At 38.5% G+C, this 19135-nt stretch overlaps 1 protein-coding gene across 4 annotated transcripts in view; it reads left to right on the top strand.

Moving 5' to 3' along the window:
* Positions 1-14017, top strand: part of LOC105466643 (ADAM metallopeptidase domain 29) — a 65533-nt gene extending 51516 nt beyond the window's left edge. For all 4 annotated transcript variants that reach the window (XM_071092818.1, XM_011715712.2, XM_071092817.1 and 1 more), the window contains one exon: positions 11293-14017. In XM_071092818.1, the coding sequence (XP_070948919.1) occupies positions 11473-14010 (2538 nt within the window). In that variant the 5' untranslated portion in view covers positions 11293-11472 and the 3' untranslated portion in view covers positions 14011-14017. The remainder of the gene's footprint in view (positions 1-11292) is intronic.
* The last annotated feature ends 5118 nt before the right edge of the window (positions 14018-19135 follow it).

Raw genomic sequence — 19135 nt, 5'->3', positions numbered from 1 at the left:
TTTAAGTTTTATTAAAATTTTGTAAAGTATATTTTCACTGACAGAAGCAGAATGAAAAAGTTGAAGGACAAATAGTAAAAGTTGTTTATTTTTATTTTTTTTCTGAGATGGAATCTTGCTCCGTCACCCAGGCTGGAGTGCAGTGGCAGAATCTCGGCTCACTACAGCTTCTGCCTCCTGGGTTCAAGCAATTCTCCTGCCTCAGCCTTCGAGTAGCTGGGATTACAGGTGCCCACCACCGCTCCCAGCTAAGTTTTGCATTTTTAGTAGAGACGGCTGGTCTGGAACTTCTGACCTCATGATCTGCCATCCTCGGCCTCCCAAAGTACTGGGATTACAGGCATGAGCCACTGCGCCTGGCCTAGTAAATGTTAATTTAAACATAGTTTGATCTTATTTATACTTCGTCTTAAGCTATCTTTTCTGACTCCATTAATGGATCATTTGTTGATTAAATACAGTATCATCTAGGATAATATTTTTTCTATAAATTATGTATATTTTGAAGGCCCAACCCCCAGTACTTGAGAATGTGACTGCATTTGGAGATAGGTTCTATAAAAAGATGATTAAGATTAAATGAAGTAATTAGGGTGGGCTCGAATCCAATTTGACCAGTGTCCTTGTAAGAAGAGAAAATTAGTACACACAAGAGGCATCAAGGATTATATGTACAGAGAAAAAAACATGTAAGGCCCCGCTCAGAAGACAGCCATCTACAAGCCAAGTGGGAAGGTTCCAAGAGAAACCAAACCTGCCAACAGTTTGATCTCAGACTTCTAGATATCATAACTGAGAAAATAAATTCTTTAAGCCACTCAGTCTGTGATAATATACTTTCGTTTTGGCAGCCCTTCTAAACTAATACAGCGTTGCAGACAATACAGAAGTGTAAAGATAAGAAACCCCAAAATAATTAAGAAAATATGAAACATGAAGGAAATTAGTAACGATTCTTAGGAGACCATAATCTATCTATTTTACTAAAAATATTTTACTATGTAACTAATATTTTTTGGACTAGATCTTACATTCTCAAGGACAAACTTTAAATGCATTAATACAGTACTGTACCTTGTTAAAATTGAATTTATGGAATGCAGGGGGTCAGATAAATTAAGAAATTTAATTAAAAATTAAATATAAACATGTACAAGTAAAACTCTTAACATAGAAAGTTGAATTTGACCACAAGATTAAAGGTACCTTATTTTTTAGAAGATGATTTATGAAATGTTTCTTGTATTTACAAAATTCTTTATGTACATGTTCATAAGTGTTTGGCCAGGTGAGTAGACAAAAAATAAAATAAAAAACACAGAAAATCAATGAACAGGAGATGGTGGTTTATGAAAGTTAAAGAGAACTGGATTCTAGAGCCAACTCCAGCAATTATTAGCTACTGACTCACAGCACCAAAATATTTAATAATCATTTTACAGAGAAAAAGAGGACTATATATATATATTAGTCCATTTAGTGTCGCTGTAACAGAATACTTGAGGCTGGATAATCTATAAAGAAAAAGGTTTATTTGGCTCATGATTCTAGGTCTTGTGAGGGACTCCCTCATGCTGCTTCCTCTCGTGGCAGAAAGCAGAAGGGTGCAAAAAGATCAGAGGGTAAGGGAGGAAACAACAGAGAGAGAAACCAAGGAAGCCAGATTCTTTTTGAACAACCAGCTCTCATGAGAAATAACCCATTCTCTCAACAGTGAGAACTCACTCCCCCAAATAAGTGCATGAATGTATTCGTAAGAGGTCTACCCCCATGACCTAAACATCACATACCAGGTCCCACTTTCCAATACTACTACATTGGGGATCAAATTTTAATATGAATTTTCATGGGGAGAAACCACATCAAGTTCCATCTATCTATCTACCTATCTATCTATCTATCTACCTACCTACCTATCTACCTACCTACCTACCTACCTACATACCTACCTATATATGATTATAAGAAACATGAGGTTAATTATAAGAAACTGGCTCATGTGATTATGGAGCCTTGAAATACCAAGATAGAGGCAGCAGCAGATTTGATGTCTGTTGAGAGCCCTCTTTGGCTCTTAAAAAAATAGTTTACCTATCACTGCCTTCTTTCTGTGTCCATATTTCAGAGGAAGAGAGATGTGGTGTCTTCATCCTCTTATAAAGGCATGAATCTCATCATGGGGGCCTTGCTCTCATGACCTCCTTTAAACCTGATTAACATCCACAGACTCCACTTCCAAATAATGTTACACTGAAGATTAGGGCTTCAACATATGAATGAGTGGGTACACAATTCGGTCCATAGCATTGGGCCCTAGTACAACAAATTCATGTCTTTCTCAAAAGCAAAATACAGTCATCCCTTGATATCCAAGGAGGTCCTAGGACCTCTCGCAGATACCAAAACCCAGATGTTCGAGTTTCTAAAATGGTGTAATATTTGCATATAACTTATGCAGGTCCTTTCATATCATCTCTAGATTACTTATAATACCTAATGCAATGTAACTACTGTGTAAATATTTGCTGTCCTGTATTGTTTAGGGATTAAATGACAAGAAAACCGAATCTGCCCATGTTCAGTACAGACGCAATTTTTTTTCCAAATGTGTTTGGTTCACAGTTGGTTGAATCTGTGGATGTGGAACCCACAGATACAGAAGGCTGACTGTATATTCATTCCGTTTTAACAGCCCCAAGAGCCTTATTTCATTTCAGCATCAACTCTGAAGTCTAAAATTCAAAGCCTCTTCTAAGCATTTTTTTCAATCAGATATGAGTGAGACTCCAAGTAAAAATCCACCCTGAAACTAAATATCCCTCCAGCTATGAAACTGTGAAACTAGATAAGGTATACAATTTCAAAATACAGATATGGGACAGGAGTAGGATACACATCCTATTCCAAAGGTAAAAATCTGAAGAAAGGAATGATAATTTATCTCAAGATAGTCCAAAACCTAGCAAGGCAAATATCATTAAATATTAACATGTTAATCCTGTCTGGTTTGATGCTCTGCCTTTCAGAAGCACTGGGGCAGCACTTCTGCCTCCATGGCTCTGCTGGTCATGGGCCATACCCTCAAGGATTTATGGGGCCTAGTACCTGGTCTGGGTTAGTCAAGGTCATGTCCCTCACTCTTTGAGACCAAAGAGGCATCCCCAATGATCTTTGAATTGCCTTTGGGATAATTCTTCCATTCTCTTGAAGAATAGAATATATTTGTAGCAGAATAGCAAAATAATTCAGTCCTAAAAAGTAGAAATCCAAGAGCCTTCTTTCATTTCATGCAATCACTTTGTCTTTCAGTTCAAACTGGCAGTGTGCCTGCTCATATAATCCTGTATGTATGTTTTCCAATATATATTGCCCATCTAAACACTTTGTGTACATATTTGCATAGAAAATGTAATTGTGCTAGCTTTCATTTGTATGAGTTTGCTAGTGCCTCCCTTATTAAAACATACTGCAGCTTCACCTCTTTCTAAGATAATTCAATAATGCCATGGAACTTCTAACACTTTTGAGTTTGTTTTCAATCAGAAACACATATCTGAAGTTTTGAAATAGTGAATCAAAGGGGCTTCAAACTGTTAATTTATTTTTCTTATTTTATTCTCTCAACATTCTAATTAAATATATATGTAAGTTTGTTCATCTCGTTGTGGTAACAAGATTTTTCTTTTATTATCTCTTCATTTTATTATTATTATTACTTTAATAATAATAATAAAGTAATACCTGAATTAGCTTTGGTACTTGATGGTTACCTGAATTAGCTTTAGTACTTGGAGTTTCTAAGAAACATATCTGAATACTTCATTTATATTCTGTCTATCCTCTTTTGCTATTTTCCAAAATTTGTTAAGTTGTTCACAAAGAGGCTCTCATATATTGCTTCATTTAATTCACATCCTTTAAAAATCTGTAATATTTTGTTTATTATACTCTCTTTATTGTCAATTCCTCTATAAAACCGTGATTTTTTCCTTTGTGTTTCTTTCTAAGTACATTGCAGATGTCAGTACACTTGCCTTTAAATACTTCATCATGAACACCATGAGCTAGATCTGAATTTTGTTTAGCTTTTTCTTTTGAGTTAAAATATACATACAATGAATTACACTAGACAAAGTGTGCATTCACTGTCATTTGACCAATTGCACACACCTGTATAATCTAAAGACCTATCAAGCAGGAGGGCTTAAGCAAGTGCATCAGTAGCCCTCTGGAACAGCTCTAACTTACTGTGTTTCAGTCTACATCGGGGAAGGATTAAGGCTCTTGCAGTGCAGCAGGAAGTTAAATGTCTGCAGTGACACTGCCCATGCCAACTGTGGATCAGATCCTCTGGCTGTGGGGACCAATGCACTGGAAAGGACTAGATCTTGTACACAGTGTCTTTCTCCACTTTTTGCACTTCAGCACTTTACACGTGAATTTAGTGTGCATGTTGTTTGTTTTCAACAATCTTGAATCAAGTGCTGATTTCTTCTCTGGGTGGCAATTACCTGCCTTTTAACTTTGGCCACATCATGTCATGTTCTATTCTGCAGCACATTCTGACTATCCAGTGAACAGGGAAATAGGTAGTGTGAATAATCAACTTTATACTTCTTTATAAATACTATTGTGGATATTCCTAGGTACTTTGAACATTCATATAAACTTTAAAATCAGTTCGCCACTTTCCACCAACACACACACACACACACACACACACACACACACACACACACACACGCAGCTTAATGTAATTTAGATTGTGTTTGTCTTAAATCTGTAAGTCAATTAGGAAAACAAAATTGCTACTCTCATAGATTGTCTTCAAGTATTAGTACGTTGAATTTTATGAAATTAATTTCCTACATTTACACTCACATAAATCCTCTCTACATCATTGTTGCTACTCGTATTTTTGCATAAGGGGATTAGTTCTAGAAAAAAAAGAAAGATGAGAGCACCTTCACCCTAGAAAAGTCAACGTTCAAACAGCCTTTCCATCATGTAGTCAGATCTGTCATTAGAAAACTTACTCTCTTATTTTCCACTAGTTGGAAAAATTAACATCATCACCTCGTCATTTTTTTCTTTTCTTTTATTATTTATTTTTTAAAACTTTTTTATTGTTATACTCTAAGTCCTAGGGTACATGTGCACATTGTGGAAGACAGTGTGGCAATTCATCTTCTTCATTTTTCTTCATCATCATCATTATCATTGTCTTCTTTATACCTTTGTATATTTTAAATAAAATTACGGAACCAAAAACAAAGTAAAAATTGTTTTAAAAAATTATACATAGGATGTCAGAATCCTATCTACTAAAACAAATTAAAATTGAACCTATTTTCAATGTCTTCACTTTAAAAATATCTTTTTTCTGATTATAAATTGAATTTATATGTATTTGAAAAAAATGTGCAGAGAAAGGCCTTACAAAGAAAATACAAGTAACAAACTCACAATTCCAGGGAAAACCAGTGTTAATATTTATGTGTACTTCACAATAAACTATACTAAATAAATGAATAAAAGTATAGGAATATTTATAGTAATGTGCATACATAAAACAGTGCTATGCAAACATCATTGTTTAAAGTTAAAATTAGGTTAGTTATTTTATCATGCTTTTACATTTCAAAATAAACACCAAGTATTTTGATGTATTAGTTAATATCCTTTGAAAATATAATTTATACTAATTACTCTTCCATATAAAAATGAAATACGATTAATTTATTTACCCAAAGTTGAGAATTGTTCACATATTTTTACTATTATAAGTAATGCTATGATATTTTTTCCCATAAATGTTTGATTGAATTACTTAATATTACTCTTGATTAATTTCTTAAAAGGAAACTCTGGATCTTGACCATTTTGCCACATTTTCTCTGCAGCCTAGGACTTGATTTATCATTCTATATTCTGTGTTAGAAGGCACCTGTCTCCTCACATCCTCACTGACTGTAAATGATATCATGTTTATATTACAACACCTTGATAGGTACAAGAGAAAAATATATGGACTCTACATTCCTGGAAGAAAAATTCACAAAAAAAGAATATACACTGATTAAAAGACAATAGGATTAGTTATTAGGAAGATGAATACAATAAACAGGATGAAGTGGGTGGAATAACGTCTCCCAGAAGTGTTCCTGTCGTAATCCCTGAAACTGACAAGGATTCCAATTTACATGGTAAAGGTAATCAAGGTTGCAGATGGAATCAAGGTTGCTAATCAGATGACCTTAAAATCGGGAGATTTCCCTGTATTATACTGTGAGTCCAATGCAATCCCAAAGGTTCTTATAAGTGAAAGAGGGAAGCAGAAAAGGCAGAGTCAAAATGAAGTGATATGAGTATGATTTGACCTGCTACCTCTAAACACCCTTGAAAATTGAAGGAGTAAGTCTATGAGCCATTAATGTGGGTGGCTTCTAGAAGATGGAAGGGAATGAGAAACAGATTTTTCCCTTTTAACCTCCAAAAAGAAACTCAGTCCTGCTGACACTTTCGTTTTGGCCAGTGAAACTCATTTTAGCCTTCAGAACTGCAGAACTATAAGGTAATACATTTGTGTTGCTTTAAGACACTGCGATTGTGGTAATTTGTTACAGCAGCCATAGGAAACTAACAGAAAAGCTAAAAGAAAAATAAGCATGCTATGGTAGTATTAAAATCTATATTGTTGCCAAAACATTCCCTGAAAATCCCTTTCATAGTGTTATCTTATGCTCCATTTTATTTCTGTGGCATCTGTATTGATGTTGCCTCTTTCATTTCTGATATTCAGTCTTCTCTTTTTCTTTGTCTAGCTAACGTTTATTAATTTTGCTTCTCTTTATTTTAAAAACTACTTAATAGTCTAGTTTAAGCTGGTAAGTTCAATAGCACACAGAAACTCTAGAATAATCTCTGCAGTCACACACAGGAGCTCTAACACCCTACCCCACACTTTGTTTTATTGTTGCTGCAGTTTACATCTATTCATATTGTGTATCTTTTAACACATTTTATTTAGTTTTTTAATATTTTTGTCTTTTGACTTTTATACTAGAATTAAAAGTCATTATTACTGTAGTAATCATTTTATTATGTATATGTATAAGAAAACATCATGTTGTGTACCTTAAATATATACAATAACATATTTGTAATGAATAAAAAATAATAGTCATTTATACATCACTTTTGCAGTAATACAATATCTGTATCTGTCCCTATACTTACTTTTATTATCAAGTTTCATACTTTCTTATGCTATGGTGTTGCAGTTTAGTATTCTATCATTTCAACTTGAAGAACTCCTTTTAACATTTTTTCTAAGGCGGGTAATATGCTATTGGTGATGATCTCTCTCAGCTTTTGTTTATTTTAAATAGTCTTTATCTCTCCTCCACTATTAAAGGCCAGGTATAGTGTTCTTGGTTGGCAGTTTCTTTTCTTTTAGAACTTTGAATGTATCATCCCACTCCCTGTGGCCTGCAAAGTTGATGCTGAAAAATTCACAAATAGTTTCATGGACATTTTCTTTTATGTGACAAGTCACTTTTCTCTTTATCTCAAAATACACTTTGTTTTTGACTTTTTACAATTTGATTACAATGTGTCTCAATGTTGATTTATTTGAGTTCATCTTATTTGGGAACTTTTGGGCTTCATGGATCTGATAGTCTATTGCCTTCCTCAGATTTGGGAAGTGTTCAGCCATTATTTCTTTAAATAGGCTTTCTGGCCCCTTCCTTTTTCTCCTCTGACACTTCCTTAATGCTTATATTGGTGTCCTTGAAGAGGTCCTATCAGTTTCTTAAGTTTTCTCCTCTCATTTTTGTTCTTTCTACTCTACTGACTGAATCATTTCCAATGATATGTTTTCAAGTTCACTGATTGTTTCTTCTGCTTCTCCTAGTCCATTGTTGAAGCTCTCTATTAAATAATTTAATTCAGTTATTGCATTCCTCAGCTTCAAGATTTCTGTTTTGGTACTTTAAAAATATTTTCTATTGCTTTGTTGAAATTCTAACTTTGTTTCTGTGTTGTTTTCTTGACCTCCATAAACATCTGTGTATCATATTTTGCATTCTAAATCAGGTTAATCATATAATGATGTTTCATTAAGGTTGGTTTCTGAAGATTTATCTCTTCTTTGTTTGGAACATCTTTGCCTGTTTCTACATTTTCCTTAGTTATCTGTGTTGATATTTGCACATTAGACACAGAAAGCCCTCTCTCAGTCTTTACATGCTAGCCTTGTATAGGAGGAGATCTCCACCAACCAGCAAAGCCAGAGATTCTAATCCTTCTAATAACTCTCTCTCTCTCTCCATGAAAAGAAACAGGTGTGATTTTTGTCTACTCCTCTGTGCTGACCTGGGGTGGGAAACTATTGTATCAACCAGTTCAAACTACCATTTCTATTAATATTTTATCCCAGGTGTCTAGACTGTACCAGACTCATCAGAAATCCAAGAGTGGCAAGTCTCATACCAGTTCTTTCTGTAGTCCTGGAGAGGTTGGATCCTGGGCACATGATCAATTCTTTTCTTCTCTAGAAGAAAGCTGACACTTTGGATGTTTTTTCTGCTTGCTCTGTGCTGAGTAGGAGGGAGGATCTATGGTGTCCACCAGCACTAGCCTCCATCTATTTTCCTCCCTGGGGGCTAGACTGTGATAGGCCTCTCAGAGCCCTAAGACTGGTTAGTAAGATGCCAGTTCTTTGGAGAGCTCTGGAGAAATTTGGGCATTGCATGCACTAATCAAGTCTTCCACACCCTCCCCAATCCCAGGAGAAAGTTGAAAGCTGGAATTTTTTGCCTGCTCTCTATGTACTGAGAAGTAGGGAGGATCTATGCTGTCTACTGGCTCAAGCTGCATCTCCATTCTCCCACAGGTGTCTAGACTGTGCCAGACCCATTTGAGTTCCAAAACTAGTTAGATAGCTGCTAGATCTTTAGGCAGCCATTAAAAAGTTGTAGTGTCAGATACAAAGATCAGTGCTCTTCCTCCATAGCAGGAAGCTGAAAGCTGGGATTTCTTATTTGCTTACTCAATGCCAAGAAATTGGGTTAGGGGCAGGGGTCTGTGGCATCCACCAGATGAAACCATCATCTCCATCCTCTGCAGAAAGCTAGATTGTGGTAGACCAGTCAGAGCTCCAACTGACATAAGTAATTCGTGTATAAAGGCTCTTCAAAAAGTTTGGAGTACTGGACACAAATCAATCTCTTCCAATGACTGGGTGAGGCTGGGAACTAGGGGTTCTCTTTCTGATTGTATGGCAGTACACTGAGGACGGGGACTCCACTGAGAGGGTATTCTGAATCTCCCTGCCAACTTTGGTAACTCTGATTTTTCATTTTCCCAGGGTGTGGTAGTCATTCAGTTAGCTTCAGAATTTCTTACAAAGATAATGTGTTCAAAAATTGTTGTTGAAATATGTTCTGGGGAGTAGGATGGTGCAGAACTTCCCACTCTGCCATTTTGCTGATGTCACTCTGTAGGAGATGCTTGATCCTTTTTAAATTTTCTATTTTAGAAGATAGTTGCCTTTCTATGTTTAGAGTGTATATTCTGGTGTGCTTTTGTGGGCTGAGTTCCAGAAATGTTTAATTTTGATAGCTCTCTCAATATTATTATACTTTACTTTGCTTTTTTGATTCTGAAGGAGTTTCAGCTCAATCATTGCTGGTGCCGTCTGGGACAAAAGGCCCTTTCTAGGCCATTCATGTCACTGGGCCACTTTCACTCCTGAAGATGGAAGGAGCAGAAACCACCAGGCTTTGGTCTTCCTGTGTCATTGGATAGAGGGCTAGGAAATATCAGGCTTTATGGATAATACTTCTGTGGCTCATTCAGGCTCCATTTCACTGGCCTAATTCTACAGCAGTGTTATATCAGCGAGGTAGGGCTTCACTGATGCTTCTGAAGGCAGATCAGTTAGCTAGTTACCTGGTTATGGAATGAGGGTTAAGTTAGTCATCCGGTGCTGTGATGTTGCCAATATGTGTGGAACGGACAGCCCACCAGTGCACTGAATGTGGAGTGTGTTTTTGGTGGGTCTGCCAAGTCTGAAACAGCCACTGTGGGTGAATCAACACACACATGTGTCCCGACTCCCTGACTCTAACAAAGGGGCTGGAGCACTTCACCATGTCTTTGCTGAGCTTTTCCATTCTTAGTCATTTGGCCAGAAAGGGAAACCTCTTAGTGATATTGATTGATTGATTGATTGATTGTCTATGCCTGTTGGAGGTTTGGGGTTAAAGATCTGTCCAGAATCCAGTTTGGGATATACATGAAAGATAAGAAGAAACTCAGATTACTGACCTTCCTCAAGTCCAAAGGTCATTAGTCAGAGTTTTTATTAACCATCCTTCTATTCTCTATATCCATGAGTTTTCAGAATCTTTTTATTGTTTTCCATTGACTTGTTTCAGAGTATTAAATTGTATTTAGAAGGAAAGATCAGGAAAAACTGAAACTATACAACTTTGTTCCAGAGCATGCATTTACCATAGATGTTGAATAATGTTTTTCTTTAAAAACATAATAAAGTGTAAACATATTTTGGGTAATATTTATTTCACTCCAAGAACAATCAGCTTCAAGTCAACCATTATTTATTACATAAAGAATTAAGCCAGGCATTATATGAGATACTAATATTTGTGAAAGACTCAAATGATGCTGTTGAGGATCTTTCTGCTGACTAGTCTAGTAAGAAGAGGAAGTTAGGGAAGAAACAGAAAATTAAATAAATATCGTGCCACAGAAAGGTATACAGTAAGTACAAAAAAATTTAAAATAACATAAGAATGGTTTTTTAAAATGTCTCTTAGATAATGTTTTCAACTAAGTTATCATCTGAAATCAAATAGAAAAGCTATTAATGTTTATGACAATTTAACATGTATAAATTGAAACTGTCTCAGAAATTTAACATATAAGTTCAACTTACCCTTAAAACTTTTTGTTTTAATTATTGTGGAAATATTTGCAAATAATTACATATTTAAAGAAATGTATAGTGGATCAATTTCCCATCACTTATATTCAATAACTATCTGTGTATGGCCAAGTTTTATTTTCTGTACACTCCCTATTCCCTTTTCCCTGTCAATATTTAAGAGGAAATTCTAGGCAATTTCTTGAGTCATTCCTTGATCAAAGCACTAATCACTTTTATCTCATGTTTTTTTCTCTTTCTCCTCTTCCCCACTGGATTCTCTTATAAGAAAAATTTCTGTACACTCATCCACATGCTGCTTTTCATTTTATTTATAGTGCTGCAGCTCTGATGGTTCAATTCTCCCAGAAGATGGATCTTTAATGATTAGCACTACACACTGACCAACTCAGAAGAAGGAGCCGCACCACCTGTGACTCCAGCCCTGACTTCTGCTCCGGACCAGTGTTTCCATAACAGTGACTTCAAAATCACTGTGATTTGAAACCTTGTTGAACATGAAGGTGTTACTCCTGCTGCATTGGCTTGGGGTGTTTCTGTCCTGTTCTGGACACATCCAGGTGGAGCACCCCCAATATCACAGCCCTCCGGATGTGGTGATTCCTGTGAGGGTAACTGGCACTGCCAGAGGCATGAAACCTCCAGGCTGGCTCTCCTATATCCTTCCCTTTGGAGGTCAGAAACACATTATCCACATGAAGGTCAAGAAGTTTTTGTTCTCCAAACACCTCCCTGTGTTCACTTACACAGACCAGGGTGCTATCCTTGAGGACCAACCTTTTGTCCAGAATAACTGCTACTATCATGGTTATGTGGAAGGGGACCCAGAATCCCTGGTGTCCCTCAGTACCTGTTTTGGGGGCTTTCAAGGAATATTACAGATAAATGACATTGCTTATGAAATCAAGCCCCTAGCATTTTCTACCACATTTGAACATCTGGTATATAAGATGGACAGCAAGGAGAAACAATTTTCAACCATGAGATCCGGATTTATGCAAAATGAAATAACATGCCGAATGGAATTTGAAGAAATTGATAATTCCACTCTGAAGCAAAGTTCTTATGTGGGCTGGTGGATTCATTTTAGAATTATTGAAATGGTAGTTGTCATTGATAATTATCTATACATTCGTTATAAAAGGAATGACTCACAGTTGCTGGAGGATCTATATGTTATTTTTAATATAGTGGATTCCATTTTTGATGTAATTGGTGTTAAGGTGTTATTATTTGGTTTGGAGATCTGGACTAATAAAAACTTCATTGTAATAGATGATGTAAGGAAGTCTTTGCACCTATATTGCAAGTGGAAGTTGGACAACATGACTCCCCGGTTACGACATGACACCTCACATATTTTCACAAGTCGAGGATTAAGAGGGTTAAGTGGCATAGGAGCTGTTAGCGGAATGTGTACACTAGACCGCAGTTGTGCAATTGTTACTTTCATGAACAAAACTTTGGGCACTTTTTCAATTGCAGTGGCTCATCATCTAGGTCATAATTTGGGCATGAACCATGATTATGGTACATGTCGTTGTTCACAATATCTATGCATAATGCATGAAATTAACCCACCAATAACTAAATTTAGCAATTGTAGTTATGGTGATTTTTGGGCACACACTGTAGAGAGGACAAAGTGTTTGCTTGAAAATCTCTACACAAAGGACATCTTTAATAGGAAGCGCTGTGGGAACGGTATTGTTGAAGAAGGAGAGGAGTGTGACTGTGGGCCTTTAAAGCATTGTGCAAAAGATCCCTGCTGTCTGTCAAACTGCACTCTGACCGATGGTTCTACTTGTGCTTTTGGGCTTTGTTGCAAAGACTGCAAGTTCCTACCATCAGGGGAAGTGTGTAGAAAGGAGGCCAATGAATGTGATCTTCCAGAGTGGTGCAATGGTACTTCCCATAAGTGCCCAGATGACGTTTATGTGGAAGATGGAATTCCCTGTAAGGAGAGGTCCTACTGCTATGAAAAGAGTTGTCATGACCGCAATGAACAGTGTAGGAGGATTTTTGGTGCAGGGGCAAATACCGCGAGTCAGACTTGCTACAAACAATTGAACACCTTAGGTGAACGTGTTGGTCACTGTGGTATCAAAAATGCTTCATATATCAAGTGTAATATCTCAGATGTCCAGTGTGGAAGAATTCAGTGTGAGAATGTGACAGAGATTCCCAGTTTGAGTGATCATACTACTGTTCATTGGGCTCGCTTCAATGACATAATGTGCTGGAGTACTGATTACCATTTGGGGATGAAGGGACCTGATATTGGTGAAGTGAAAGATGGAACAGAGTGTGGGATAGATCATATATGCATCCACAGGCACTGTGTCCATATAACCATCTTGAATAGTAATTGCTCACCTGCATTTTGTAACAAGAGGGGCATCTGCAACAATAAACATCACTGCCATTGCAATTATTTGTGGGACCCTCCCAACTGCCTGATACAAGGCTATGGAGGTAGTATTGACAGTGGCCCACCTCCTAAGAGAAAGAAGAAAAAGAAGTTTTGTTATCTGTGTTTATTGTTGCTTATTGTTTTGTTTATCTTATTATATTGTCTTTATCGACTTTGTAAAAAACATAAGCCAATAAAAAAGCAGCAAGATGTTCAAACTCGATCTGCAAAAGAAGAGGAAAAAATTCTGCATCCACCTCATGAGTTACCTTCCCATAGTCAACCTCGGGTGACGCCTTCCCAGAGTCAACCTCCTGTGACACCCTCCCAGAGTCAACCTCGGGTGATGCCTTCCCAGAGTCAACCTCCTGTGACACCCTCCCAGAGTCAACCTCGGGTGATGCCTTCTCAGAGTCAACCTCCTGTGATGCCCTCCCAGAGGCAACCTCAGTTGACACCTTCCCAGAGTCAGCGTCCTGTGACACCCTCCCAGAGCCAACCTTGGGTGACACGCTCCCAGAGTCAACCTCATGTGACACTTTCCCGGAGTCAAAGTGGGAAACCAAAGCAATCAGTACCATTTCCAAAATCTGTATCTGGAAAAGGTACATTAAAAAAATAATTCCTAGTATGTTTCTACTTACTCTTCATTGTTTTAAATAATTTGAAAGTTTATTTTTCTGAAAACCTTGCCACTTTATATTTCCTAAAAAAGCCATGGCATATGTGTAGCATACCAGTTTTTAACTTGTTGTTTTTCAGCTTCCAAATCCTTTCTTCTCTTTCATTCTACTTTGCAGGAACCATATTTCTTCTAAACCAGCCCTCATCCTATAGGGATTTGCAACAGGGAGAAAGAATAGGAAATTAGAAATCTGGGAGATCTCTTTTCTTCCTGATTTCCTCCAAAATCACTCATATGGTTTCCCTTTTTCTGACTGAGCTCTGTTATAGTACTAATCTTGATGTAATGGATGAAGCAGAAGTGAGGAGGCATCATATGCTTTATTTTTTTAATTTACTTTTAATTTTCACGGTGTTTGTTTGTTTTTTACCATTGCCCTTCACTGTCTCTGGAAAATTACTTAAACTTATAGACAGTTTACTTCAAAATAAGGTGGGATAATAATAATAGTTCTCTTTCAACATCTGGGTTCCTCTGGTTATAAAATGAGATGAAGCACAGCACTATTCACAGCAGCAAAGACATGGAATCAACCTAGGTGCCCATCAATGGTGAAATGGTGTATTAGGATTCTCTAGAGGGACAGAACTAATGGAATACAAACACACACACATACCACACAGAGAGAGAGAGAGAGCGAAAGGGGAGTTTATTAAGTATTAGCTCACACAATCACAAGATTCCACAATAGGCCATCTACAGGTTGTGGAGCAAAGAAAGCCAGTCCGAGTTCCAAAACTGAATAACTTGGAGTCTGATGTTTGGAGGCAAGAAGCATCCAGCATAGGAGAAAGATGTAGACTGGGAGGCTAGGTCAGTCTCCTTTTTCACATTTTTCTGCCTGCATATATTTTAGCTGTGCTGGCAGCTGATTAGATTGTGGCAACCCAGTTTAAGGGTGGGTCTGCCTTTCCCAGCCCACTGACTCAAATGTGAATCTCCTTTGGCCACACCCACACAGACACACCCAGAATCAATACTTTGTATCCTTCAATCCAATCAAGCTGACACTCAATGTTAACCATCGCAAGTCCACCCCCTGTCAACTTGAACCCATACGCCCCTCCTGAGATCATGCATAATCTTCAAATAAAGACAATAATACGGTCATGATTATGCCTAAAATAATACAACTATCCTTCGTACATCTGGAAACTCACCAATCTCCAACCCAAATACTATTATATAAAATTAACAATACTTAAATGCGGATATGAAGTCAATAAATCTAGTTACGTGATAAATGAGAAATGAGATAAAATGAAGATATTTTCTTAGTGCAAGTGTATACATGCACAAAAATGTTTTTAACAAAAGAAGGAGGAAATACTGATGACAATTTCAGTCCTCGTTTCTGCAGCTGGTCACGTGGTCATGGCTAGTATTGATGATTACCTTCTACTACCCATTCTGTATTCCCTTTGCCTTCAGCAAGCACCTCGGCAGGTCCTTTTTTTTTTTTTTTTTTCTCCTGGTGGAGTGACCCAAAGCTTCATTCCTGAAGGGTCTGGATCATTTGTAGTCTTGCCTGGATTGGGCTGTTGTAGTTTCCCATTTACCTTAATCACAGGGCATGGCAACACTAAGAGATGCCCTGTATTCCATGCATACTCTTCCTTACCTCGATTGTGGAGTAATAGACTGATTTCGTCTTAATAGTCTGGGTAAATCACCCCAGCGAACACTGTAACTCCCTTCTTAGCCTGTTGACTTAAAGGTATGAGGAGCACAAAGTGTCCAGGTGGCAATCTTAACTTCCAGTTTCATGGAATCATTGTTGTGTATCCTGGTGCCAGCATTCCTCCCTCTGGAACTAAGACCTCTAGGCCAGCAGAACATAATGTCATGGAAGAAGGAAGCAAAAATGTTGCTAGTGGATCACTATGGGTAATGATGATTGGTGTCACTTCCACCCCTTGATCCTTGGAGCCATGAATCCTGGCTATGGGAGTAACAGTACCCTATATCGGATGCTGATTCAGAGCATATACCGCCTTGTAGAGAACTTTGCCCCAACCACGAAAAGTATAGTCACCTAGTTGGCATTGTAATTGTGACTTCAAAAGGCCATTCAACCATTCTATCAATCTAGCTGCTTCAGAATGATGGGGAACGTGGTAAGACCAGTGAATTCCATAAACAGGAGCCCACTGCTACCCTTCTTTAGCTGTAAAGTAAGTGCCTTGGCCTGAGGCAATGCTGAGTGGAATACCATGATGGTGGATAAGGCATTCTGTGAGTCCACAGATGGTAGTCTGGCAGAAGCATTGCATGCAGGACAGGCAAACCCATATCCAGATTAAGTGTCTATTCCAGTGAGGGCAAACCTCTACTCTTCCCATGATGGAATAGGTCCAATATAATCAACATGCCACCAGGTCACTGACTGATTACCCTGAAGAATGGTGCTAAATCAAGGGCTCAGTTTTGGTTTCTGCTGCTGGCAAACTGGGCACCCAGCAGTGGCCTTAGCCAAATCAGCCTTGGTGAATGGAAGTCCATGTTGCTGAGCCCATGCATAACTTCTGTCCCTGCCACCATGGCCATTTATTCATAGGCCCACTGGGTGATGATGGGGTGGCTGGGGAAAGAGGCTGAGTGGTATCCACAGAAAAGATAATCTTATCCACTTGATTATTAAAATCTTCCTCTGCTGAGGTCATCTATTGGTGAGCACTCACATGGAATACAAATATCTTCACAGTTTTTGACCACTCAGTGAGTTCCATCCACATACCTCTTCCCCAAAATTCTTTGTCACTGATTTTTCAATCATACTTGTACCAAGTCCCAGACCATCTAGCCAAACCATTGGCTATAGCCGTGAATTAGTATAGAATTGCACATCTGGCCATTTCTCCTTCTATGCAAAGTGCCCAACCAGGTGCATTGCTCAAAGTTCTCTGCACCGGGAATGAAAATTTCCCTTCATGCCTGTCCTTCAGAGATGTCCTAGAAAGGGTTTGTAGTGCTGCAGCTGTCCACTTTCCAGTGATGTCTGTATATCATAAAGAACCATCTGTGAATCAGGCCCTAGTCTTCTCTTCCTCTGTCGACTGATCATAGATAACTCCCCATGAGGCCATTGGTGCAGGCTGGTTAAGAAAAGGCAGGGTTGCCGGAGTGGAGACCATGGGCATTTGAGCCACTTCCTCTTGCAACTTACTTGCACCTTCAGGACCTACTCGAGCCTTATCACGTAAATACCACTTTCATTTGATAATGGAATGCTGCTGTGCATGACCTAATTTATGGCTAAATGGGTCAGGAAACACCCAGCTCATGAAAGGCAGTTCAGGTCACATGGTGACTTGCTGACCCATAGTCAAACATTCAATTTCCACCAAAGCCCAGTAACAGGCCAAGAGCTGTCTCTCAAAAGAAGAGTAGTTATCTGCAGAAGATGGCAGGGCCTTGTTCCAAAATCCTAGGGGCCTCTGCTCTGATTCACCTATGGGCGCCTGCCAAAGGCTGCGAACAGCATCCCGATCAGCCCCTGACACCTCAAGCACCATTGGATCTGTGGGGTCATATGGCCCAAGCGGCAGAGCAGCTTTCATCATTTTTCAAGGATCTCTTGCAGAACCTTCTCCTGTTCTGGAACCCACTTAAAACATGCAGCTTTTCGGGTCACTTGATAAATGCGTGCTGGAGTAACACACCCAAATAAGGAATGCAATGCCTCCAAAATCCAAATAGGCCCACTAGGTTTGGTGCCTCTTTTTTGATAGCAGGAGGGGCCAAATGCAGCAACCTATCCTTCACCTTGGAAGGGTTATCTCGACAGTTCCAACACCACAGGACCCCTAGAAATTTTACTGAGGTAGAAGGTCCCTGAATTTTAGTTAGATTAATTTCCCATTCTCTGGCATGCAAATGTCTCACTAATAAGTCCAATGTGTTTGCTACTTCCTGCTCACTGGTTCCAATCAGCATAATGTCACCAATGTAATTTTCCAGTGCAATATCTTGTGGGAGTGAAAAGTGATCAAGGTCTCTCCAAATAAGATTATGACATAAAGCTGTAGAGTTGATATACCCCTTAGGTATAATAGTAAAAGTATATTGTGAGCCTTGCCAACTGAAGTCAAATTGCTTCTCGTGGGGCTTTGGACAGGAATGGAGAAAACAATTTTGCCAATTCAATGGCTGCATATCAGGTACCAGGAGACACCAAGACCAGCTCGGTCATGGAGACCCCAACCCAGCAGCACTAGAGGAATTGAAGACAAAAACACAGAAATAGAGTCCAAAGTGGGAGTCAGAAGCTAACGGCCTTCAGAGCTGAAAGCCACGAACAGAGTTTGACCCACATATTTATTGACAGCAAGGTAGTGATAAGCATTGCTTCTGTAGATTATAGATTAACTGAAAGCATTCCTTATGGGAAACAAAGCATTCTCAGTGAGGAGCAGAGAAACAAGTTCTGGCAGATTATCTACAGCAAAAATATATTGTTAAGGTGCAGGCCACTCCTACTATTGTTTGTGTTTTGAGCAGTTTTCAACTCCTGGAGGGCCAGATGTTCCTTGTCCTGCTCCAGTAAACCAACAACTTCTAGTAGTGTGCATGATAGCCACAATGAGCATGTCACATTGCTGCAGAAATCCTGTTTATGGCCAGTTTCTTTAAGGCCTGTTTATGGCAGGCTTAGGGATTGTTCCCTGCATGTCTCCCTTTCTGTTTTTGAAAAGCAATAAAGGCAAAGGCAGCTTTTTTACAGTGGGCTACTTCTCACAGAATTTGGGATCCGCATCTGCAGACTACACAAAGACAACACCGATTGAAAGCACAATCATCATTGAAATCAGAGAGCCTCCAAGTGTCTTGATCCATTTTAATAGGAGGTAATCCATCTGAAGCTTCTTCAAGCACTTCAGTTCCTGGCATTAGTGTCAGATGTGCCTGAGAGGCTTGAAATACTTGTTCCTTCGGTTTTGCAATATCCAGAGATAAACTTCCAGTATGACCCTTTAAATGTCTCAACTCTGTCTCACTCATGCTCTGTTTCATTATACAAATGAGGAGTAATGCAAAAATCAGAAGTATTCCAGTCACATTG

The sequence above is a fragment of the Macaca nemestrina genome, chromosome 3 (genome assembly GCF_043159975.1).
Source record: "Macaca nemestrina isolate mMacNem1 chromosome 3, mMacNem.hap1, whole genome shotgun sequence".
Taxonomy (NCBI): domain Eukaryota; kingdom Metazoa; phylum Chordata; class Mammalia; order Primates; family Cercopithecidae; genus Macaca; species Macaca nemestrina.
This window is presented reverse-complemented; position numbering and strand designations above follow the sequence as displayed.